At 48.2% G+C, this 23,809-nt stretch overlaps 1 protein-coding gene across 7 annotated transcripts in view; it reads right to left on the reverse strand.

The window, feature by feature from the left end:
• The window catches only part of herc2 (HECT and RLD domain containing E3 ubiquitin protein ligase 2), a 118,593-nt gene that overhangs the window by 41,395 nt on the left and 53,389 nt on the right, over positions 1-23,809 (reverse strand). For 3 of the 7 annotated variants that reach the window (XM_035409773.1, XM_035409774.1, XM_035409777.1), the window contains 29 exons: positions 23,170-23,306; positions 22,579-22,817; positions 21,126-21,317; positions 20,096-20,283; positions 19,237-19,429; positions 18,758-18,940; positions 18,290-18,474; positions 17,858-18,005; positions 17,235-17,431; positions 16,491-16,721; positions 13,953-14,091; positions 12,781-12,927; positions 11,127-11,269; positions 10,501-10,768; positions 9,234-9,376; positions 8,377-8,475; positions 8,050-8,218; positions 7,042-7,167; positions 6,779-6,887; positions 6,260-6,399; positions 5,951-6,141; positions 5,277-5,382; positions 5,053-5,144; positions 4,240-4,415; positions 2,882-2,938; positions 1,454-1,565; positions 1,029-1,110; positions 556-699; positions 209-299 (listed from right to left, as the gene is read on the reverse strand). In XM_035409773.1, coding sequence (XP_035265664.1) covers positions 209-299; positions 556-699; positions 1,029-1,110; positions 1,454-1,565; positions 2,882-2,938; positions 4,240-4,415; positions 5,053-5,144; positions 5,277-5,382; positions 5,951-6,141; positions 6,260-6,399; positions 6,779-6,887; positions 7,042-7,167; positions 8,050-8,218; positions 8,377-8,475; positions 9,234-9,376; positions 10,501-10,768; positions 11,127-11,269; positions 12,781-12,927; positions 13,953-14,091; positions 16,491-16,721; positions 17,235-17,431; positions 17,858-18,005; positions 18,290-18,474; positions 18,758-18,940; positions 19,237-19,429; positions 20,096-20,283; positions 21,126-21,317; positions 22,579-22,817; positions 23,170-23,306 — 4,427 coding nt within the window. The remainder of the gene's footprint in view (positions 1-208; positions 300-555; positions 700-1,028; positions 1,111-1,453; positions 1,566-2,881; positions 2,939-4,239; positions 4,416-5,052; positions 5,145-5,276; positions 5,383-5,950; positions 6,142-6,259; positions 6,400-6,778; positions 6,888-7,041; positions 7,168-8,049; positions 8,219-8,376; positions 8,476-9,233; positions 9,377-10,500; positions 10,769-11,126; positions 11,270-12,780; positions 12,928-13,952; positions 14,092-16,490; positions 16,722-17,234; positions 17,432-17,857; positions 18,006-18,289; positions 18,475-18,757; positions 18,941-19,236; positions 19,430-20,095; positions 20,284-21,125; positions 21,318-22,578; positions 22,818-23,169; positions 23,307-23,809) is intronic. The other 4 variants (XM_035409779.1, XM_035409778.1, XM_035409776.1 and 1 more) reach the window with 3 other exon arrangements.

Consider the following 23,809-nt stretch of genomic DNA (forward strand, 5'->3'; position numbering starts at 1 on the left):
TGTTTCTCAGAAGTTTCACTTCTGAAATGTATTGCTATTTATTTAACTGGAAAAGATACTTTTTTATTTATTTATTTAGTTCAGATATAATATGTGAAAACATCCTCACCAAAGAAAGTACAGCCATTAAATCACATGTCAATACTATGTGCAAGTTTGTTGGACCTTACATAAAAATCATAAAACTGGATGGATGTGCATTGCTTACATCCTGCTGAAGTGTCCCAGTTTGCCGTCGTCCCCCTCGCCCCAGGAGAAGACCTTTCCGTCCACGGTCAGGGCCATGGCATGGCGCCCTCCTGCAGGTACGGATGGGGAGCAGCGAGAGATACAATGAGCGGTCAGCCACTGACTGCTTTTGAACCAATAAAAAAGACTTTGCTCTCCACAACAGAACAACACAATTGGTTAAGATCAAATGAGTCACTGGTAGTGCCCAGTATTTGGTTTGGTGAAGACTCAAGGTGAGTCAGAACAGTTTTAGAGTTCCTGTAGCTCAGAGTGGGCGCGTGATAGGCTCCCCGCACGGCAGGGGGCGTGGCCCTGGGTACTGACCCGAGTGCACGGCCACCTTCTTCACCACGTAGTTGCTGAGGGCGGAGATCTGGCGCGGGATGGGGATGGTGCCGCTGGAGAGCCCCAGGCCCAGCCTGCCGTTAGTGGCCTCGCCGCAGGCATACACCTTGCCCTCCGCCGTCACTACGGAGACGGAGTCAGAACCAGAGAGTCAGGGTTACAGAGCAAGACACAATAAGAGAATTACAGTCAGAGCTCAAAAGAGCCAAAGTGTCAGAGAACCAGAATATCAAAGAGCGTCCAGAGCCAGAGAGCCAGAAGGCCAAATATTATTTGGAAAATATTTCTATTTTTGTTTTAATTATTATTATAATCATCCCGCCTCGTGATCGCTTATCTATTACTTGCAAACTCGGACAGCCAGTCACAGCAGTTACTTTGTCCAGCCATCTGAATCATGGCCACTCACATCCCTGCCAGTAACCACCTCTGACGGGAGACCGACCACTCACCTGCGAACAGGCTCTTTGACCCGCCCGCTACCTGCACCACGTTCAGGGCAGAGAGGGTCTCGGAGAAGGAAGGCACCTTGATCTGCAAACGGAAGCGCAGGTAGAGTTAAGGCAGGTGCATGTCCTCAAGCAGACGGAGAGGGAGAGGGAGACAGAGACAGAGAGAGAGAGAGGGACAGAGAGACAGAGACAGAGAGAAAGAGAGAGAGAGACAGAGAGAGAGAGAGAGAGAGAGAGAGAGAGAGAGAGAGAGAGAGAGAGAGAGAGAGAGAGAGAGGGACAGAGAGACAGAGACAGAGAGAAAGAGAGAGAGAGACAGAGAGAGAGAGAGAGAGACAGAGAGACAGAGAGAGAGAGAGAGGGACAGAGAGACAGAGAGAGAGAGAGAGAAAGAAGCTGCACGAGTCTTGCTGTTTTGGACGCACCTTGGATCCCTTGAGGCCTCCCAACTGATCTTTGTCGTTCAGGCCCCAGACGAAGACTTTGGTTCTGATGGACGCTGCGGACTCCAGGCCAGCTGATTTCTTCCGAGCCAGGCTGGTGGAGGAAAGAGAGAGAGGATACAAGATCAGCAACGTCCTAAAGTCGGCTGAAAAAAGAAACCTAACTGTTGGTGACGGTCGATAATCATCTACATCAGGAGTTCCATAGGCTGGCTATCTTCAAAGCCCATTTTTAGACTCCTCAAATGATCACAAATAGCTCAAAATCTCTGTGTTTATTCATTATCCTGTTTGACCTGTATATCATTTCTACATTTTGTGTGGTTATTGTCTTTGCCAAATTGTATGTAATACTATGCAAAGCAAAATGCCCACTGGAAAAACAATCTGTTGTTCATTTTTCACCTGGAAATCTACCCCTCCAATGTGGCCCATATCCCGACAGCCTGCCGCGCCTGCTGAAGTTTCGTTTTGTGCCAAAAACAGGTGAGCGGTAGGCAGCTTTAGATTTTCACAGTAATTGTATTTTTGCAATTACGGCATTAGCGCACGAAATCCTCTGTAATCCGCAATAATATCCGGTGAAATCCTTCCCTAGAAGCCGATATCGCCACTGATCCGGAGGTATAAAAACCACTCGCGGTGCCTCCTCACGTCCCGACCGGCATTTATGTTCAGGCTCCCTCAGCAATACCGCCTGTACTTCTCAGCTAATCTGCCAGGTTACCCAATCAATGACAACAGCTTCTGCAGTCTGCAGTCTTCACGTGATTACTGATTAAAGCTTGAATCCAAACTGCTCCTCTTTTTCCTATAAATCACTCCCTGGGTCTTGCTTCTTATCTTTCAGATCTTCTGCTTAAAGCTCCAGGAAACTGGATTCAAACCCCAGAAGTGACAATTGATTGTCTTCTGAATATTTCTTTCAAGTTTTTAACCCAATCGTAACCATTCAATTGTAATAAACACTATCAGATTATATAGTGTTATGTCACTTATATAGTGACTTATATAGTGACATGTTCTGCAGATAAGAACAGAATGAGCAGGTATCCTGCACTCACTAATATTCATGTCTGTAAGTCATATGTAAACATTTCTCGTGACTAGGGTGCAGGAGGTTGTCCAGTACAGAAACATTAGACTACCCAACAACACAAAAGGTAAGCAGCATAAGCTAGGCTTTACCGTTGTATAGTTACACCTGCATATCGTCCAATGTGTAATGCCATTGGAACACTGAGCTACTGTACACTAACAATAGACTGGACAGTCTAACAGTCTGAAACTCTGGACATGACAACCAAATAGAGAAAGGCTTCAATGCTCAGGTATTTAAATCCAGCTTGGCTTGGCCACTCAAAAGAGGCAAGAGCATAATTTACATATCACAAGTAGAAAGGATCTCACCAGTCGTAGTGTTTTAGTGACACACACTTTACCCCGTTAAGCCTTCCCACTGGAAACCTGTCGTTCAGCCAAGGGGGAAAGCAAGCCAATCTCAGCACGTTTGTTTTTTTGTAAGAATTATTTTAAAATATTTCTGGGTGTTCAAAAATTTTCTGTGAATGCAAAAAAATTAAATTAAAACAACACATTAGCAAAGAATTCACTGAATTCCAGGACCTTTAACTCCAACCATTCAGGCAGGTGAGGTCCATCCCACCCTCCCAAAATCACACCTTTGGCCAAAGGTCCTTCTCTAGGGCAGCCCCTAAACTCTGGAATGACTTCCCCCAACACAATCTGTACTTTCAAAGCAGGCTTAAAACCCATCTTTCCTCTGTGTGGGTAAAGGATGTGATTTTGTTTTTCATTTATTGTGCCACCTGTCTTCTAGGGCTGAGTGATATAACGCAATGATAATTACTGAATGCAATAACGATGATCGCCACCATGTGGAGTGTTGCCTTTCTTTTTGTCTTTTTTTAAATTTGATTAAGTCTGATACGGTAGTAAACATCCAAGCTTCAGAGACCGTGTGAAATGGCCCTGGGGGAAAAAAATGTGACAGCTGTTATCTATTCATTGTTGATAAGACGGCCAATCAGAAGACCAGTCATACAGCTTCCATGTTTTTTGGAGGAAAAAAAACACATCATGATCACATGGAAGCTGTATGACTACCCAGTAGAATGTGGAGATGTTTTTGCCCCTGAAGCATTTCACATGTTCTCTGAAGTTTGGATGCTGACTACCGCATCAGGTATAATTAAAGAGGGAGTAGTCAATGAGTGGAATAGCCTGCCAGGTCATGTAGGAGAGGCAGAAACTCTGGGGATTTTCAAGATTAGGCTTGATGTGGCGTTAGATACTATCTAGTCAGTAGGTAATCAGAGCACTAATTTAGTCATGAAAATGGCAAGCATTGTTGGGCTGAATGGCCTGTTCTCATCATTATGTTAAAGAAAAAAAGACAAAAAGAAGAGCAATGCACCAAATGGTGGCGATGATCGTTACTGCATTTGATAATTATCCATTTTATTCCGTTACTGTCTTCCATTTGTTTTCTGTTTATACTTTCATTTTGGTAAGCACATTTGAGTTATGAGAAAAGCGCTGCATATTTAAGTATTCCTTAATTAGGCCAGTAGCTAGGCCAGCTGCCACAGTGTCCCACAATTCTCACAGTCCCGCCCCCTTTTAGACACCCCCCCCCAAAAGGACTGCCCCTCGCTGCTCCCAGCTCCCACATTCGAGGTAGGCTGTGCGTAAACACAGGCAGGATGACGCGGCACGTTAGCTGAAGAGCCGTAGCGACTTCGTACCTCCCGGTGCTGGTCTTGTCGTCGTCCTCCTCCTCGTTGTCGGACGCCAGGAAGGGCACGGTCGCCAGGTCCTCGTCCTCGGCCCGGATCCGGCCCACGATTCCCAACCCGTGGATCTTACAGTCGATCCCGGAGCTCCTGCACTGCTTGATGGCGATCTCGATGTAGCGGTGATACTGCAGCAGGAGAGTATGGAACCCACTGAAACTACGGGACACTAAAACCCTGCTATTTGCTTATTCATTAACACAAATGGGAGAACTCATTCTCCCTCTGCAGTCCCCTACATTATGAGAGAGCATGCTCACAACTGCTCAGGACATTTCTACATTTGAGTGTCAAAAAAATGTTTTCAGTTCTCAGCATTTACAATTTTCATTCTCAAGAATTCACTTTTTGATATCCCCTTATTGCTTTATCTCCTTTATTGCACTGTCTGCAATATTTTTCCTGTAGTTATTTTAACATTACGTGTGTGTTTTTAAAATATCATTTTATTGTCTTACCAGTGCACCCTGTACAAAAAGCAATGTATAACTACACTACCAACCACTATACCAAACATAACTACTAACTACCACCACTACAGCCACAACCAATGCTGCGGCTACTGTTACGGCTACTGCTGATCAACTTGGTGATTGGTGGTGTTACATTAATTCTAACCCCAATTTCAAGGTCAGGTCATGGATCTGATAACAGGAGGTTTATCTCCACTGCGCCTCTGACGTGAGCCGGGTCAGTAAACGAGCAGCTGCAGGACCGGGCGGCGCTACGAAAGCGCGCTCTGCGAGCCGCGCGGGGAGCTCCTACCTCGGTGCAGTCGCTGAGCAGGGGGACGGCGGTGTCCGTGGGGTTGATGTTGATCGTCTTCAGCTCTATGAGGTTGTTCAGAGAATTTCCTCCTGAAAGGCAGAGGGAGTAAAAAACGACACAAAGTGAAAACCCCGAGATGGAAGAGCGGAAAGGAAATGCAGGCTGTACGCGTGACGCTGAAAATCCGGAGCGCAGTCTGCTCCGTCAGAGCGGATCCGTACCCGACACCACCACCAGAGAGGGCATGTAGCTGCTGTCCGCCGGATCCACCATCATCTTCAGCCGGTGGACCAGGACGTCTGGGAAGAGCTCCAAACGGATCCAGTGCTAGAGGGAAGCGCGGAAACAGCGGTCAGGGAACTGCTCGTAAATCAGAGGGCGAGGCTTTGACTCTCAGGTGGGGACCTGCCGTAGTACCCTAGCTGAAGTGCTGCAGTAAATATCTGGAGTATAAATAAAAGCTCTGTGCACCTTGGATAAGAGCGCCTGTCAAATGCTTCAGTGTAAATATGGGGAAACGTGAGCAGAACATGTTAAGTATTCTGGCCTAACCCTAACCAAAACAAATATTCACACTATACACACTATATATATAGATTTTTTTTTTTAAATAACATGAACAACAACTAAAACAGAATGTTAGTCATACTTAATGATGACAACAGGACTTCCAGCCTATTTCGGCTTGTAATTTACCAATAATTAAAAGTACACCCAGCACTGCGTCAAGCGTGGAACGTAAGACCCCTTGGGTCTCTGTCTCAACTACTGTACATTAACTGACAACTTTGCATAGACCGAAAACTCTTGTGTACAGCTGTGCAGCCTCCCTATTGGTACAACCGTCTCCGTTTTATTGGAACTACGTCTCCCAGAATGCCTTGCAAGGACCCACCTTGCCCTGCGAGCCGGAGGACTGCCAGCACTGCTCCCCGCAGTCGATGAGGCGCGAGGCCTGGTTGACGGAGGACGACACGCTGAGGTTCTTGACGGCGCGGGACCACTCGTCGATCAGCATCCCGCGCTGGCTGCTGTGGTGCCGCTTCAGCTGCTTCCCCGATCGGCCGCAGAACGCCGGAGACTGGCCTGGCGGGCGGAGACACGCGAACAACCCGTCAAAGTCGCGCGTCACGCCAACCAAGCTTTCTATTATTTATGTTATTGCAGCACAGAATGCTTTTCACAGGCGCTTCTCTCTACTGACCCGGCTCGTTGATTCTGCCGAACGAGTGCCTGGTGTTGTGCTTGCGGGTCTTGAAGCAGTTTTCACAGAAGTCAAAGTCTTCACAGTTCCTGCATTTGAACCTGGGGCCGTTGATTGGGAACATCTGGCAACCGTCACACCTAAAAGTTTCAAATAAAATTAATTTAAAATACCGAACATAGGACACGATTTTCCTGAACTCTCCACTAAAGAACACTGAGAGTCCATCTCATACTTGGAGTGATTACAGCCACCATTTTATTTTTTGTAGTTATCAGGGCTTTAAATTACTCTTCCACCCTAAACTGCAGGTGGAGACTACAAATGAAAGTTTACATGAACACATAAAAATACAAAGTTTAAATGGTAAAATTTTGACAGCTCCTTTTATCCAGGTGTTATTGCAAGACAATGATTTCCCCATCATATGTATGGAGCTGCAGCAGTATCTCATACAGAGCCAGGTAGGCCAGGGCTAAAGCCAGGGACTGGAGTGAGCCTACAGCCCTGCAGCCTCACCTCACTCCTGGGTGGATGCTGGGCACCAGCTCCATCTCCGACAGCAGGCCTGTCCAATGAGACTGCTGAGGGAAATCCACGATCACGTCTTTCCCGTTGGCACTAAAAGCTGCAGAGAATGATTTATGAGAGACTTATGAGTCACCCCTGGCTGATCCAAGCAAGCACTTAGGATTTCCATAAAAATAAGTAAGTTTCAAAATGAGTTCACTCTCAAAATCAAAAGCGAGAAAAAAAAAATTCGACCGATAAAACCAATTTACCCTTCACAACTCCGACGCTCCTGTGAGTGACTGACCCCCACTTGTACTTTGGCGTGGTGACCGAGGGTTTGACCCGAACTTTGTCCCCGATCTTGATGTGCGATGGAGAGCTCTGTGGCGGGAAGCCTGGAGGTGGGGGAGAGGCAAAATCACAAATACTGGTGACTGACGGCCCGTGGACGGGTCTCGTCCCTCCATTTCCACCTCAGCTGGAGTGTGGGGAGCCTTGTACCCCAAAATGGTGGCTCTGCACCACCCGGGAGGGTTTCCTTCACCCCTTAACCTTTTGAAGAGTAGGTTCATTGGAATGCTTTTACAAAATTCTAAATCAGTGTTCTAGAACTCCATTGCTTGCAATTAATAGGGGCAATTGTAATCAGCATTAGAATGTCCCGTTAAAAACGTTCTAATCACATGAAGGGTTAATGTTCTCAGAGATCATGAGATGGAGGGCAATATACATGCAATCTATGTTTATCATTATCATTATCGCTACATGAAAACACATCCTTCCCACACTAACGGAACTCACACACAGCCACTGAACTTCCAAAAATGATAAACTGAGAGAACGCCTGACAAAATGGGTGGCATTTGCAGCCAACTTCTGCTGACAACATTGTAACGAAAAATATTTTTACAATTTTGACAGGCTATAAGCAAGTGATTGACTTAGCTACTCTCCGGATAAATCAAAGATTATTATGATATTTTTTATGCAACCTAAAAGTAGATATTACAAAAACGTGACTCTATTGGCAGCCAGTCTGCAATTTTTCACGCTTCTCAGTTCGGCAGTGATTGGTCAGTCGTTCCCAGATACTCAAACGCAGCAATGAAACTTCCAGTAATGAGAACTTTCCGGCATATCAGCTGCACTTTGGAAATACTTCCTCAGAATTTCTCCATTGAAAGAGCGATAGAGAGCAGACTGCAGCTGTTGGCTGTCTGTGTGAAAAGCCCATAACCCAGTTAGCATGCAGTGTGTTTGAGGGCGGAGTCTCGTACCCAGGAGCTCGGTGTGGATGTAGCGGACCCAGTAGGTCCCTCCCTTCTGCTGCCAGTCACACTGCACGTTGAGGTCGTGGAGCCCGTCCCGGTCCAGCTTGATCACCTTCCCCACGTCGCCCTCGTACACCTCCTCATACGTCCTGCAGCACTTCACCATCATCCCCACCTGGGACACAAAACAAGGGGCCAGAGAACTTTGTTAGGGTAGACTACTGAAACCAAAGCCATCTGGGTAATGACAGAACCGGTTTCTAAACCTCCAGTTTCAAAGGAATGTTTGAGGGAAGGTGGCCACGCTTTGTGGCCCGTGAGAAAAAGGCTCACCTGTATGTTCTCCCGGACGTACACGGCGTAGTCATCGTTGGTCTGGAAGTCCGACCTCCTCTTGAAGGTCTGGCTCTCCGTCACCACGGCCCCAGAAGGCTGAAAGCAGACCAAGCCAAGCCGCCATCATTTCCCAGAACGAAACTCAGAATAGCAACAGCTTTTGGCTGTAGTAACAGTTCTCTGAAATGTAAACAAGTGGCTGCCAATATGAAGGTGAACCCAGTCTGAAACGTGGCCAGTGCTGACACCACACGCCTTGTTGATTGAGCACCCTGGTCCTGGAGGCAATGAGGCCTCCAATGAGCTGTGAGAAGGGGAGGAGTCTACTATAGACAGGAGGAGTCTACAGAGGGATGGACTGTGGATGCCACTCCAATGAGTGGCAAGAGGGGGAGGAGCCTACAGAGGGATGGACTGTGAGGCCACTCCAATGAGCAGTGAGAGGGGGAGGAGCCTACTATAGACAGGAGGAGTCTACAGAGGGATGGACTGTGGAGGCCACTCCAATGAGTGGCAAGAGGGGGAGGAGCCTACAAAGGGATGGACTGTGAGGCCACTCCAATGAGCAGTGAGAGGCGGAGGAGCCTACAGAGGGATGGACTATGGAGGCCACTCCAACGAGTGGTGAGAAGGGGAAGAGTCTACAGAAAGATGGACTGGGGAGGCCACTCCACTGAGGGGTGAGAGGGGGAGGAGCCTACTATAGACAGGAGGAATTTACAGAGGGTTGGACTGTGGAGGCCACTCCAATGAGCAGGAAAAGAGGGGGAAAGGTCTACTGAGGAACAGGCTAGCAAGGCCCCTCCACTAAGCAGAGAGAGAGGGAGGAGTCCACATGGGGATGGGACACTCACGATGGGGAAGGCAGTCTCAGGCTCCTCAATCTCCTCCAGGACTTCCTCATCTGAGTATTCGTCGGACACGGTGTCAGCGTCCGACAGCTCGGTGACGTGGACGTCGGGGTGATCCAGCAGCCAGCCAACCAATGCCTCCACTCCTGAAACAGAAGGGCAAGGGGATGGAGATCAGAACCAATCAATCACACAGGGAGACAGCTGAAATGGACCACAAGTTCTGAATCAACACATGGACCGCTACCCTGCATAGACGTGTGTTTTTGAGAACTACTGTACAGCAACACAATTAAAGCTTTGTATTACATATGCACCCCATTTAACCCTTAATAAAATCCACCTGGCTGTTTACAGCATGTAACATGTTAAATCAGGGGGCTGAAACACCAGTCCTGGAGGGCAGCAGTCTGCTGATTCTTTCAATGAGCAGCCAATTTAGGCCTTGGAAACAAACAGCTCCAGCGCCTTGGAAACAAGGTGTGCAGCCAGTCAATAAATTAAGCACTCAAGTGCACAAAGACCAGCAGACACAGCAGATTTGAGTTTAAGCTCCCAGTATTAATCACATAATACCCTGGATATTTATTCACCTTTATTCATGAATTTAATTATTTTTAATCCATTTTTACATCCACCAACAGAGTTGACTGGGGGTTATGTTTTGGCCCCATTTTATGCATCTGTCTGCCTGTCTATTAGCATGATATCTCCAAAGTTGTGAACAAATTTGCATGAAACTTTGTGCAAAGCTTGGGAATTGTGGGACAAGCAAAAACAGATTCTTCACACCGATTGGCCAATGAGACGTGTGGCGTTTAACTTCTGAACTGAAACACGTAACACCATGAAACTTTGTGTGTTTATCAGCAGCGGGGTGCTGAAAAATTAATTTCCAACCACTGAACAAACATAGTGTCGATTGGCCACGTGGTGCTGTAATAACTGACTGAAATGCTTAAGAGTTGCTAGAATTTAAACAGGAATATCTCATAATAACTTGATGCGAGCTGCAGTCATGAAAATGTGTGCATCTCCTGATGTGAAGGGCGCGGAACAATATGTGGAACTGGCGTATCTTGACAACTGCATAGTTGCCGAAGGTATGTGCTCTACTGAGTGCCATATTGCCATATTATAGTTCTTCCTTCTTTTTAGCTTTGTACAGTTAATATTAAGAGCCAGCCACACTTTGTGTGAATTTTAAAAGGCAGGCGGTAAGAGTCCCCAGGCTGAGAGCCTCCCCTCTTGTGGCCTGTCCCTGCTGTACCTGGTATCCCAGAGGCACTTCCTGTAGCTCCGGACAGGGACTTGAGGGCGAACTCGATGTTCTTCCTCTGGAAGCCCATCTCCATGAGCTGCACCACGATGGGCAGCGGGGGCACGGGAGAGGCCTTGTGCTTCTTCTGCTTGGGCGGCCGCACGTGCTGCACGGTGACGGGCGTGGTCGCCTCGCTGGAGCTGCTGTCCTCGAACAGCGGGGAGGACGGGTGCGTGGACTCCACCGCCAGGTACTGACACACCGCCAGGGCCGCCGCCTGGGGCCACAGAGACATACACATGCGCGTGTAAGCACGCAACACACGAACACACACACACATAGAGACACATACAAACACACACAGACAGGTAGGACATACACAAACACACACACACAGACACACAAAAACACACACACAGACATATAGCACACACATACGAGATTATCAGCTGAGCAATACAAACGCATAACAAAATTTCAAGTGACCCACATGATGCCTCTCTTCTGCAGGCCCATCTTCCTCAGTTTCTCTCAGGTGTTTTTAAACTGTCTCATTCGGACCGTCTGGCCCATACCATCACGATCCCTCTCCCCCGCCCCACGCGGAGCGAGAACGACCCCCACCCCGGGCTCACCTCCAGCTCCTGCCTGTCGAATATGGCCTTGATGGGGGAGGGCTGCGTGGCCGCAGACAGCAGCTGCTGCAGGAGGATGAGGGGGGGCAGGGGCCCGTCGGGGGACAGGTCCCCGACGTCCGGAGACGACGCCACGGTGTCCTCTGTGAAAGGGAGCCAAGACAACGCACAGTGACCCCTCTGACGACATCTGCGCATCACGTCTGTGCATCTAAGTGGACTCATGAGCTGGTTTGGGCTCGATGGCCTGGATTCAATCAACATTTGTCAACTGTTTAAACAACTGTCAACTGAATGCAGGTGACGCTTTTTTTCACCCACTAGCAGTTTGTCAGCAAACAGCAACAATAATCATCTAAACTTGTAAATAAAAATTTCACCCGCATTTATTTTATAAGTCAATGTTAAGGAGAGGGGCAGATTGAATCCAAGCCTTTTCATAAAAACTAGAGAATGTTCAGAACTTGTTGTTTTGAAACCAATTAATAATCCTCTAGGGGGCAGTATTGAGCTGTGCAGTTCTCTCAGGTTCACCAAGTTCAGATCACATCTCAGAGCAGCTGGTAACAGAGAGTGTTTCAGTGGCCAGCAGAAACGTTTGCCAAAGGAGGAGCCATGATAGCTGTGGGATGAATACGTGAGTAATGCTTTGAAGCACGAGCGGGTGTTAGAATGCTGTCCTCAAGGGCTGCTGCTTTTCAGTGCGTTTCTGCACCAGTCATTCCTTCAAGCAGTGAACTGGAACAACATGCTCTCAAGGCCTTACCTAACAGATGATTGAAAAACCACAATTACCTACAGAAACAGGACCTGCAGGACCTGAGACTGAGCCCTACTGTAGGGGGTCAAACTGAAGGGAGTCTGCAGATAGATTGTGGAGTGAATGAACGGAGCTATACATTTGCTTTGAAGAGCAATACATCTCTATAAAATCTGTGCAGCATGAGACCCTGATATGCGAATATAAACATGTTGCCCACACAGCTGCCATGTTGGCTGTAGGCTTTATAGTGCTCAATTCAGCAGGTCCATTGGAGTCAGAGACAGACGAGGTCTGCCTACGCAGCCATGTTGGCTCAAGGCCGAGCGTGTACAAAACAGCAGATCAATTAGTGTCAGAGACAGGCGACGTCTGCCCGTGCAGTAGCCATGTTGGCCCTAGGCTGACTGCGCTCAAAGCAGCAGGTCATTAGTGTCAGAGACAAGTGATGGCTGGCCACACAGCAGCCATGTCGGCTCTAGGCTGGACTGTTTGCACTGAATCGGGTCAACAAAGAGTCAGCAAGAGAGATGCCTGCCCACGCAGAAGCCGTGTTGACTCTTGGCACTGGATTAAGCAAGCCGCAGCAAGAGTCAGACAACCCGACAGCCTAATAGCCCCAGAGAGTTCCAGAGTGCCGTCCAAGCCACCCACACACAAACACAATGAAGGCGGGAGCCAGCGGCATTTATTAGCGTCAGCTGTCTCGGTCTGCCTCTGACTCTAATGGACCTGCCGTTTTCTGCACGCTCAGCCTAGAGCCAAAATGGCTGCTGCATGAGCAGACATTGCCTGTCACAGTCACTGACTCATCCGAAGAAAATGGTTTGGTGGCAGAAATGAAACTGCTGATTGGACAGAAGCTCCGGGGAGTTCTGGGTGGGCGGGGCTCACCGCTGGGGGTGGGTCCGGTCTCCAGGACGGCAGACTGGGAGAGGATCTGCCTCAGTTTGTCCTGGTGGGACAGCAGCGCCCGCGCCGCCTTCAGGATGTACAAACGCAGCTGCTGACAGCGCAGGAGGTGCAGGTCCACCTGGTCCGCTTCAGGGGAGGGAAACGCACAAATGCACAGGCACACGCACCCACAAACACACACACACACAGACACAGCCACAAACACACACCCACAAACACACACACACACAGACACAGCCACAAACACACACCCACAAACACACACACACACAGACACAGCCACAAACACACACACACAGAAACACACATGCACACACACCCAAACAGACACACACACACACCCAAACAGACACACACAAACACACACACACACACACACACCCACAAACACACAGACACAGCCACAAACACACACAGACACAGAAACACACACACACACACAGACACACCCACACAAACACAAACACATACACACACACACACACACACACACACACACACACACCCAAAAACACACGCACACGCACCCACAAACACATACACAGACACAGACACACATGCACACAAACAAGCATAAACACACACATGGCAAAAACACATCAGTTTCACTCAAACACGATATTCTTCTACATGTGCAATTTCAAATGCATGTTGCTTGAACTGGAGCGAGTCATTCAATGATTGTATCCAGTATCCTGTGCATGATCCATTTGGCCATGAGTTAAGAACACAGGAGCACTCTATTAAAGTAGATCTTCATCCTGAAATGGGTGGCAGTGCGCCATAACAATTTAATAAGTGCGATTGCAACTCTAAGGTTGTGGGGTCGATTCTCAGGCGAGTCACTGCTGTCATACTCCTAAGTAAGGCACTTAACTGACTGGTAAATATCATGCAGTGCAAGTGGACTGTATGTTAAAAACATAATCTGTGTAATTCACTCTGAAAAAGTGTCTAAAAAATGGCTAAAAAAATATTTTTATGGTAAATTGACCTGTATACTGATAATATTGCCAAGTAAAACAACACGTAAAAAATAGGGCACAGTTTCCCTTTCAAGCAGTCCCTGAGTCAGAGAGACAGGAAGTGCGCCCGGTTCCCGGTCCTGCGTGCTTCCTGTCGGCCGCCGAGGCGGGCGGGCGGGCGCGTACCTGTGAGGCCGCGGCTCAGGGACTTCTTCATGCGCTGCTTCTCCAGCTTGCTGCCGGCCAGGTGCACCAGCTGGGCCCACACGGACAGCATGGGCTCGGTGAAGGGCAGGTTGTGAACGCTGAAGGCCACCACCGGCAGCTGAGGGGGCAGAGAGACCCCACGCCGGCTCAGAGACGTTTACACTACGGCTGCATTTCAGCCTTTCGGAACGTGGGCTTAAAATGGTTCCCCCTCCGAATAAAAACGCTGCACGCTACAGTCCTGCAAATACATTCCTCCTCGTGGTGCGTGCTGCTATGCTTAGGGTCAGACACACTGACTCTCCGGAGGAAAGAAATGCTGCTTTTAAAGGTTTATGTATGAGGGACGTTGTAGCACGTTTTGCGTAAAAGAGTTCTGTATGAGTAAGATTTTAGTTTTGCAGTGTAAAGAGGTGGATTACGAATAAGGTTGTAGTATGTACAACATATAGCACATGAGTAGAAGATGTAGAACGTACATCGTAAAATGGTTATGAGTAAGGCCGTAGTATGTACAGTACAGCATAAAGTGTAAGTGGTGCAGTTTGTTAAGTGGTGTAAAGTGGTTGTGTATGAGTAAGGTTTTAGTATGTACAGTGTAAAGTGGTTGTGTATGAGTAAGGTTTAGTATGTACAGTGTAAAGCGGTTGTGTATGAGTAAGGTTTTAGTATGTACAGTGTAAAGCGGTTGTGTATGAGTAAGGTTTTAGTATGTACAGTGTAAAGCGGTTGTGTATGAGTAAGGTTTTAGTATGTACAGTGTAAAGCGGTTGTGTATGAGTAAGGTTTCAGTATATGCAGTGTAAAGCGGTTGTGTATGAGTAAGGTTTTAGTATGTACAGTGTAAAGCGGTTGTGTATGAGTAAGGTTTTAGTATGGACAGTGTAAAGCAGTTGTGTATGAGTAAGGTTTTAGTATGTGCAGTGTAAAGCGGCTGTGTATGAGTAAGGTTTTAGTATGTGCAGTGTAAAGCGGTTGTGTATGAGTAAGGTTTTAGTATGTGCAGTGTAAAGCGGCTGTGTATGAGTAAGGTTTTAGTATGTGCAGTGTAAAGCGGTTGTGTATGAGTAAGGTTTTAGTATGTGCAGTGTAAAGAGGTTGTCTATGAGTAAGGTTTTAGTATGTACAGTGTAAAGCAGTTGTGTATGAGTAAGTTTTTAGCCTGTACAGTGTAAAGAGGTTGTGTACAAGTAAGATTGTAGTCTGTACAGTGTAAAGAGGTTGTGTATGAGTAAGGTTTAGTATGTACAGTGTAAAGCGGTTGTGTATGAGTAAGGTTTTAGTATGTACAGTGTAAAGCGGTTGTGTATGAGTAAGGTTTTAGTATGTACAGTGTAAAGCGGTTGTGTATGAGTAAGGTTTTAGTATGTACAGTGTAAAGCGGTTGTGTATGAGTAAGGTTTCAGTATATGCAGTGTAAAGCGGTTGTGTATGAGTAAGGTTTTAGTATGTACAGTGTAAAGCGGTTGTGTATGAGTATGGTTTCAGTATATGCAGTGTAAAGCGGTTGTGTATGAGTAAGGTTTTAGTATGTACAGTGTAAAGCGGTTGTGTATGAATAAGGTTGTAGGATGTACAGTGTAAAGCAGTTGTGTATGAGTAAGGTTGTAGTATGTACAGTGTAAAGCAGTTGTGTATGAGTAAGGTTGTAGTATGTACAGTGTAAAGCAGTTGTGTATGAGTAAGGTTGTAGTATGTACAGTGTAAAGCGGGTGTGTATGAGTAAGGTTGTAGTATGTACAGTGTAAAGCAGTTGTGTATGAGTAAGGTTGTAGTATGTACAGTGTAAAGCGGGTGTGTATGAGTAAGGTTGTAGTATGTACAGTGTAAAGCAGTTGTGTATGAGTAAGGTTGTAGTATGTACAGTGTAAAGCGGGTGTGTATGAGTAAGGTTGTAGTATGTACAGTGTAAAGCGGTTGTGTATGAGTAACGTTGTAGTATGTACAGAGTAAAGCGGTTGTGTATGAGTAAGGTTTCAGTATATGCAGTGTAAAGAGGTTGTGTATGAGTAAGGTTTCAGTATATGCAGTGTAAAGCGGGTGTGTATGAGTAAGGTTGTAGTATGTACAGTGTAAAGCGGGTGTGTATGAGTAAGGTTGTAGTATGTACAGTGTAAAGCAGTTGTGTATGAGTAAGGTTGTAGTATGTACAGTGTAAAGCAGTTGTGTATGAGTAAGGTTGTAGTATGTACAGTGTAAAGCAGGTGTGTATGAGTAAGGTTGTAGTATGTACAGTGTAAAGCAGTTGTGTATGAGTAAGGTTGTAGTATGTACAGTGTAAAGCAGTTGTGTATGAGTAAGGTTGTAGTATGTACAGTGTAAAGCAGGTGTGTATGAGTAAGGTTGTAGTATGTACAGTGTAAAGCGGGTGTGTATGAGTAAGGTTGTAGTATGTACAGTGTAAAGCGGTTGTGTATGAGTAAGGTTTCAGTATATGCAGTGTAAAGAGGTTGTGTATCGGTACAGTTTTAGTATGTACAGTGTAAAGTTGTGTAAGCTGTGTCTCGGCAGGCATACCGGTTTGAGCTGGCTGAGCAGACACACCCTGCAGGTCCTCATCTCGTGGAACTGCACGGTGATCCTGCCCTTCGGGGTGATGCGGGTGACCGTCCCCTCCCCGAACTCCTCGTGGACCACCTGACCCCCCAGCCGCAGGCGCCCGTCAATGCCCCCAATCACTGCCAGCACCGCCATCAGACTGCCCACCGCTGGGCCCTCCGAGTCGGGGAAGTACTCCTCCAGCAGGGTCTGCGTGGGACAGTGGGACAGACTGAGAGAGGTGACAGACTCCCCCTGGTCTTCCTACAGGCTCACCAAGGACCCATTTCACAGGTCACCTTTCTAGTCCTGCTCATGTTAAAATCAATGCTAACTGCACCAACATGCATAGCCTTCCCCCCTCCCCCCCAATTAATCAGGAAATACTGATTATCAGACCCTAAATATATTCTAGGCCACTGGTATTCGGTATCACTCAAACTCCATTGCTAACACCCCGGCAATATCTTGTGAGGTGTGTGCTTACGACACACCCAAGTCGTCTGCTCCCATTTCAGAAATTTAGAGTGAAAATAAATCTGTATTTCCTGAGTTAAGGCTCAAAGAAGCCTTCCAAACACAAACAAAAAGTCCAGCCTTTAAATCCCAGAACACAGTAAGAGGTAAATTAGCCAACTCAATGCTAAAGTCTATCGAAACTGAAATTGCTTTGTCCACTCTCTACTGTTTAGTTGGTTAGTTTGGCGGGTGGGCGGGGCTTACCGCCTCGGCGTGCCGGCCTGCCATGACGTCGCCGATGCAGCTGAGCTGGGAGTTGGTGTACTCATTGATCAGGGCGTTCCATTGGCCCAGGGAGTGCAGGGTGCGCAGCACAGCCACGATCTCCTCCGCCAGCGTGCTGCTGTGAGTCGCCGTGAGCGACGCCTGGGGGCGGGACTTCCTTCTGCGCAGGGAGCCCTCTGCAGGCAGCGAGAGGCAGAGCAGTGATGTCACAGAGCAATAATGTCACAGTGCAGTGAGGACTGAGACACATTAGTGATGTCACAATGCAGTGAAGCTATGGACACAGCAGTGATGTCACAGTGCTGTCAGGCCAAAGACACAGCAGTGATGTCACAGTGCAGTGTAGCCATGGACACAGCAGGGGTGTCACTGAACACTGATATCACAGTGCTTCAAGGCCATGAACAAGGCAGTGATGTCACAGGGGACTCAAGCCATAGACACAGCAGTGAGGTCACAGTGCAGTAATATCAGTGCAGTGAGGTCATGGAAACAGCACTGATGTCACAGTGCAGTGAGCCTATGGAAATGCTGGAGGTTTGGGAGGTTTTTGTTTAAAAGCAGCAGTCTCCTTCTCTACAAAGTGGTGCAGCACCCCTTACCTCTGAGGAGAGGGAGATCTGAGGAGCAGGTACTGAGCAGGCTTCCCAGAAACCCAAACAGCTTCTCCACCAGGAACTTCATGTCCTGGGACCTCTCCATCTTGTCCCAGGATGGGAGCACCGCTTGCAACAGGCGCAGAGCCAGGATCTGGGGGGGGGGGGGGCACAATAAGAGTCATCAGTTATTGAGGAGTGAGCCCTACCTGGAAACTAAAAAGGTACTCAACAAAGAAAAAGAACAACAGTACATTTATCTTTAACAGAAAAATAGAAAGTCAATCCACCCCAGCAAATGGCAATTTCATCTAATCTGGCAGCGTGGCGGAGCCAGGCCAGAGTGATTGACAGCAGAGGAGGCGTGATTGACAGCGTAGGAGGCATGATTGACAGCGTAGGAGGCGTGATTGACAGCGCAGGGCCCGGCCCCCTCACCTGTCTCTGCAGCGTGACGGCGGTGAAGGGCTGGTGGCCCTCCACGATGCGCACCAGCAGGCCGATCCAGGCCGGCGTGCTGAGGGTGCTGCACATCTGCGGCGTCAGGGCGATGCTCCGGATGAAGCCCAGCGTGCACCAGCTGCGGTGCTGCTCGCGGGACACCTGCCTGTGGGCGGAGCAACCTGGGGAGGGGGCGGGGACAAGCGCGGTCACCCGGGGCGGAAAAACCCTGGTCCCGCTGAGCCAGAGCTTCTGCTTCCATCAGCAGCCAATTTAACCCCAATAAGTGTAATTAAGAAGTTAGCTGGTCAACTTTCTTAAACATTTTGAAATGATTTGAATGATTTCATCTAATTTTAAATGCTTCTAAAGGTCAGCCAGGTAAGTACTCATTCCGGCTTTGTGAAATACATATGTGGGAAAGGGTTGTTGGGGCTGAGGGGCGGGGCCGGGGGCGGGGTTTACCAGTCTTGTCGTTGGCTCCGCTCTCCACGAGCATCCTGAGCAGGCCGCAGAGCGTGCGCGTGGCCTCCGTCTGCATCACCTCGGCGTGGATCCCGGCCGACAGGGCCAGGGTCTTCAGCAGGTTCACTGTGCTGGTGAGCATCAGCGCCGTCGGGTGAGAGCTCTTCTCCACCTGCTCCCCCTCTGAGACACGCGCACGCACGCACACACACACACACACAGACACGCACGCACACACACACAGACACACAGACACACACGCACATGAGCATGAGCATGCATATGCACGCAGACACACACACACACGTACACACACACACATGCGCACACACACAAACAGAAAAGCAAAAAAAAAAACAATTCAGAGGTTAAGTTTGCTTTCAAGTATATTCAGTACCGTTTCTTTTAACTCTTCGATACTGGCTTCAGTTCCCTAAATCCCAGCATCACCAGGTCCCTCCCCTCAGCCCCGTGCTCACCAGTGTCGTCCTCGGTGTCCGAGTCCTCAGTGGCAGGCTGCGCGGGGGGCGGAGGTTCCGCCAGTTTGAGGTCGTACTTGCCCTCCTTGCCCATCCTGTAGGAGTTGGTGCTGCTGGTGTCCCACTGCACCCGGATCCAGCCGTCCTCCCCCAGCTCCCCTATGACCCGCCCCAGGCCCGGCGGGGGGCCGTCCTGCAGAAAGCACAGAGACACTGCTGCTACGACCCACACTCTGAGACACAGACCGCACCCTCTCTGAGACACTGCTGCTACGACCGCACGCTCTCTGAGACACTGCTGCTACGATCGCACGCTCCCTGAGACACTGCTGCTACGACCACACACTCCCTGAGACACAGACCGCACGCTCCCTGAGACACTGCTGCTACGACCGCACGCTCTCTGAGACACTGCTGCTACGATCGCACGCTCCCTGAGACACTGCTGCTACGACCACACGCTCCCTGAGACACTGCTGCTAGGACCGCACGCTCTCTGAGACACAGACCACACGCTCTCTGAGACACTGCTGCTACGACCACACGCTCCCTGAGACACTGCTGCTACGACCGCACGCTCTCTACAGTCACACAGCCAAGTTCCTTTTCACTAAAGCAATGCAGATTTAAGTAAAAATGCATTTATACTTCCGTATTACAACAGTACTTACTAATAAATTTAGAAGTAACGTACTTTTCTTTTAAATGCATTCCTGTTACTTACGTTCTAATGTTTTTATTATTTAGTAATATACACTAAATACATTTTACAATTGGCCCAGCCAGGCCCGGGGAATGACAGTGGACAAGCCGGCTAGTTCCGTTAATCCCCTCCCTAAACTAAACGGTGACCCCCCACCTGGTCGCCCCACTTCCAGTCCAGGCCCCTCATCACGCGGGTGCCGATCTTCATCATGGCGGCCAGCTCGGGGCCCGACGCGGGCATGGGGGTGGGCGCCGCCTCCTTGCGGGACTCCTCCAGCACGGTGGCGGAGCCCCCGTGGACGCAGGAGCCCAGGTCCTCCTCCGCGCTGTCCGTACTGGGACCTGCAGCACCACACCGGGGTCAGGGGTGCACTCAGCAGCCAATCAGGCATGTCAGCCATTAAACCAAAATCAACTCATTCAATAAAACTCTAGCAATCAATATGATAACAGACTTATCACCAATTAACAAGTTAGTTAAAAATTCATTATCAAATTTGTTATTACTACAAATTATTACTGATCCCCGTAGAAGAAAATGAGAAAAATACAGCAGCATACTGCTGGTACAGTGAAAACATTTTCTTTGCAGAGTATATCACTATAAGTATATCATTATAATGAAACATAGCCTAGCAAAAATGCTACATAGAATTTGTCCCCTGAAGGCCAGTAACATGGAGAATGGCTTGTGTGCATGACTTAATCATGTTTGTGTGTGTGTGTGCGTGCGCGCGTGTGTGCGTGCTTGTTTGTGTGTGTGTGTGTGTGCGTGCTTGTTTGTGTGTGTGTGTGTGTGTGTGTGTGCGCGTGAGTGTGTGTGCATGCATTAGTGTGTGTGTGCATGCGTGCATGTGCATGCTTGTTTGTGTGTGTGGGTGTGCGTGCGCGTGCGTTAGTGTGAGTGCGTGTGTGCGTGCTTGTTTGTGTGTGTGTGCGTGCATTAGTGTGTGTGTGCATGCGTGCGTGCGCGTGCTTGTTTGTGTGTGTGTGTATGCATGCGTGTGTATGTGTGTGTGTGCGTGTGTGTTTGTGTGTGTGTGCGTGTGTGTGCGTGTGTGTGCGTGTTTGTGTGTGTGTGCGTGTGTGTGTGTGCGTGTGTGGGTCCGTGCATGTTTGTGTGAGTGTGTGTGTGTGCGTGTGTGTGTGTGCGTGCATGCGTGTGTGTGTGCGTGTGTACATACCGATGAGCCTGAGGATGCTCTGGGTGAGCGCCAGCATGCCGGAGTTGAGCAGCAGGCTCAGGCCGTTGGCTCCGTGCTTCAGGGACAGCATGTTGAGCATGACCAGCAGGAAGCGCGCCTGGGGCATGGTGCCCAGACTGGGCCCCGCAGGGTTCTCATTGGTGATGGTCTGCAGGGGAACCGGCTGCACACCTGAAAGCGCGAACACACCAATGCACACACGTGCACACGCGTACACACACACACACATGCACACGCATACGCGCGCACACGCATGCATACACACACGCACACGCGCACACACACACACGCACAGGTACAAAGGGGGTACAGAGAGACAGAGAGACAGGGGGTTTACACAAGCTTCATAGCATAAGCTGGACATTTAATTATGTAATAATGTGGGATTCTATGTGGCACACCACCAGTATATTAGGGTGATGGTACAGTATCTGTGTATTAGGATGACGGTACAATATCTGTGTACAAGAGTGATGGTACAATATCTATGTATTAGAGTGATGGTACAATATCTGTGTATTACAGTGATGGTACAATATCTGTGTATTAGAGTGATGGTACAGTATCTGTGTATTAGGATGCCGGTACAATATCTGTGTACAAGAGTGATGGTACAATATCTGTGTATTAGAGTGATGGTACAGTATCTGTGTATTAGTGTGATGGTACAGTATCTGTGTATTACAGTGATGGTACAATATCTGTGTATTAGAGTGATGGTACAATATCTGTGTATTAGTGTGATGGTACAGTATCTGTGTATTAGAGTGATGGTACAGTATCTGTGTATTAGTGTGATGGTACAATATCTGTGTATTAGGGTAACGGTACAGTACCTGTGTATAAGGGTGACGGTACAGTATCTGTGTATTAAAGTGATGGTACAGTATCTGTGTATTAGTGTGATGGTACAATATCTGTGTATTAGAGTGATGGTACAGTATCTGTGTATAAGGGTCGACGGTACAGTATCTGTGTATTAGGGTGACGGTACAGTATCTGTGTATTAGGGTGATGGTACAGTATCTGTGTATTAGTGTGATGGTACAGTATCTGTGTATTAGGGTGATGGTACAGTATCTGTGTATTAGTGTGATGGTACAGTATCTGTGTATTAGTGTGATGGTACAGTATCTGTGTATTACAGTGATGGTACAGTATCTGTGTATTAGAGTGATGGTACAGTATCTGTGTATTAGTGTGATGGTACAGTATCTGTGTATTAGGGTGATGGTACAGTATCTGTGTATTAGTGTGATGGTACAGTATCTGTGTATTAGAGTGATGGTACAGTATCTGTGTATTAGTGTGATGGTACAGTATCTGTGTATTAGTGTGATGGTACAGTATCTGTGTATTAGAGTGATGGTACAGTATCTGTGTATAAGGGTCGACGGTACAGTATCTGTGTATCAGGGTGACGGTACATTACCTGTGTATAAGGGTCGTTGGTACAGTATCTGTGTATTAGGATGGTGGTATAGAAGTCCGTATGAGGGTGCCACACGGTGGTACTGACCCAGCTCTTTAAACTTGGCGCTGGCATCCAGCAGGATGGTGCGGACGTTCTGGATGGCCCAGGCGTACAGCTTGCCGATGGTCACCTCCAGCAGCATGCGATTGAAAGGGGGAATGAGATCCACGTCCTTCAGGCAGTCCGACAGGGGCTCCCTGGGGGCAAATAAACCTCCGGGTTTAATTCACTCATTCAAAGACTGACAGCTGAAATCCCAGCGGGGTCCTAAATGCAGATAATATGGGCAACCTGGTCACTGCCACTAAACCATTTATGGGGAACCGAAAAGTTCAAAGACAAAGCAAAAAAGGAGACGAGGCAATCGTGCATTCCGTTAAAATCAATTTAAAGGTGCAATTACGCCAGCACTTAGATACCTGCTTTCAGTAACCTATACTGATCCAAGAAGAAGGCTGAAACACAGACTCACAGAGGCCCCTGGCCTCAGTCTGAAGGCACCAGTGGTCTGGCTGGACCCGGGCGGGCGGCATCGCCATGGAAACGTACCCGATATTGGTCCCTTCCGGAATGAGGCGCTGCCAGCCGCACAGCATGGCGTACTGCACCGACGGCAGCAGGAAGCTCTTGGAGGCCAGCTTCAGCATGGTGTCGATGCCCTCCAGCCTCACCTCGGCCCTCTCCAGCTGCGGGATATTTGACGGGCGTCAGACTGACAGGTTTTTAACTGCACTATCCCCAAAACCACATTCCCTCTGACAGTCACTTTACTCATACCCTTCGACCCTACTAAAGCTACTGTAACACACTACCAACGGGATCAATAAAGTATCCATCTATCTAGCTATCTACCTGCAGTATCTATGCATCCATCCATCTACTTCAAACTTACTTTGTTTTTCCCAACCCTCCTAAAACGTCAACCCGTTACCCTTTTCACACACCAACACCAACCAACCCCCCCTTCACATTCCTCTACCTACTCCAAACACCTGAATGCCTCCCATACTCCTCCCTTCTCTCCAGGGATAAAAAATAGGGATAAATCCTGGCTATATCTTAGTGGTAGAAAAGAGGGACGAGCTCCACCAATCATGGAGTACATTGGTAACACCAAAGAAACAATTCTGACAGTGATTGGTGGATACTACTTCCTGGTGGATCTCCTCTCTGTTCTCAATGCATAAGG

The sequence above is a fragment of the Anguilla anguilla genome, chromosome 3 (genome assembly GCF_013347855.1).
Source record: "Anguilla anguilla isolate fAngAng1 chromosome 3, fAngAng1.pri, whole genome shotgun sequence".
NCBI classification, from domain to species: domain Eukaryota; kingdom Metazoa; phylum Chordata; class Actinopteri; order Anguilliformes; family Anguillidae; genus Anguilla; species Anguilla anguilla.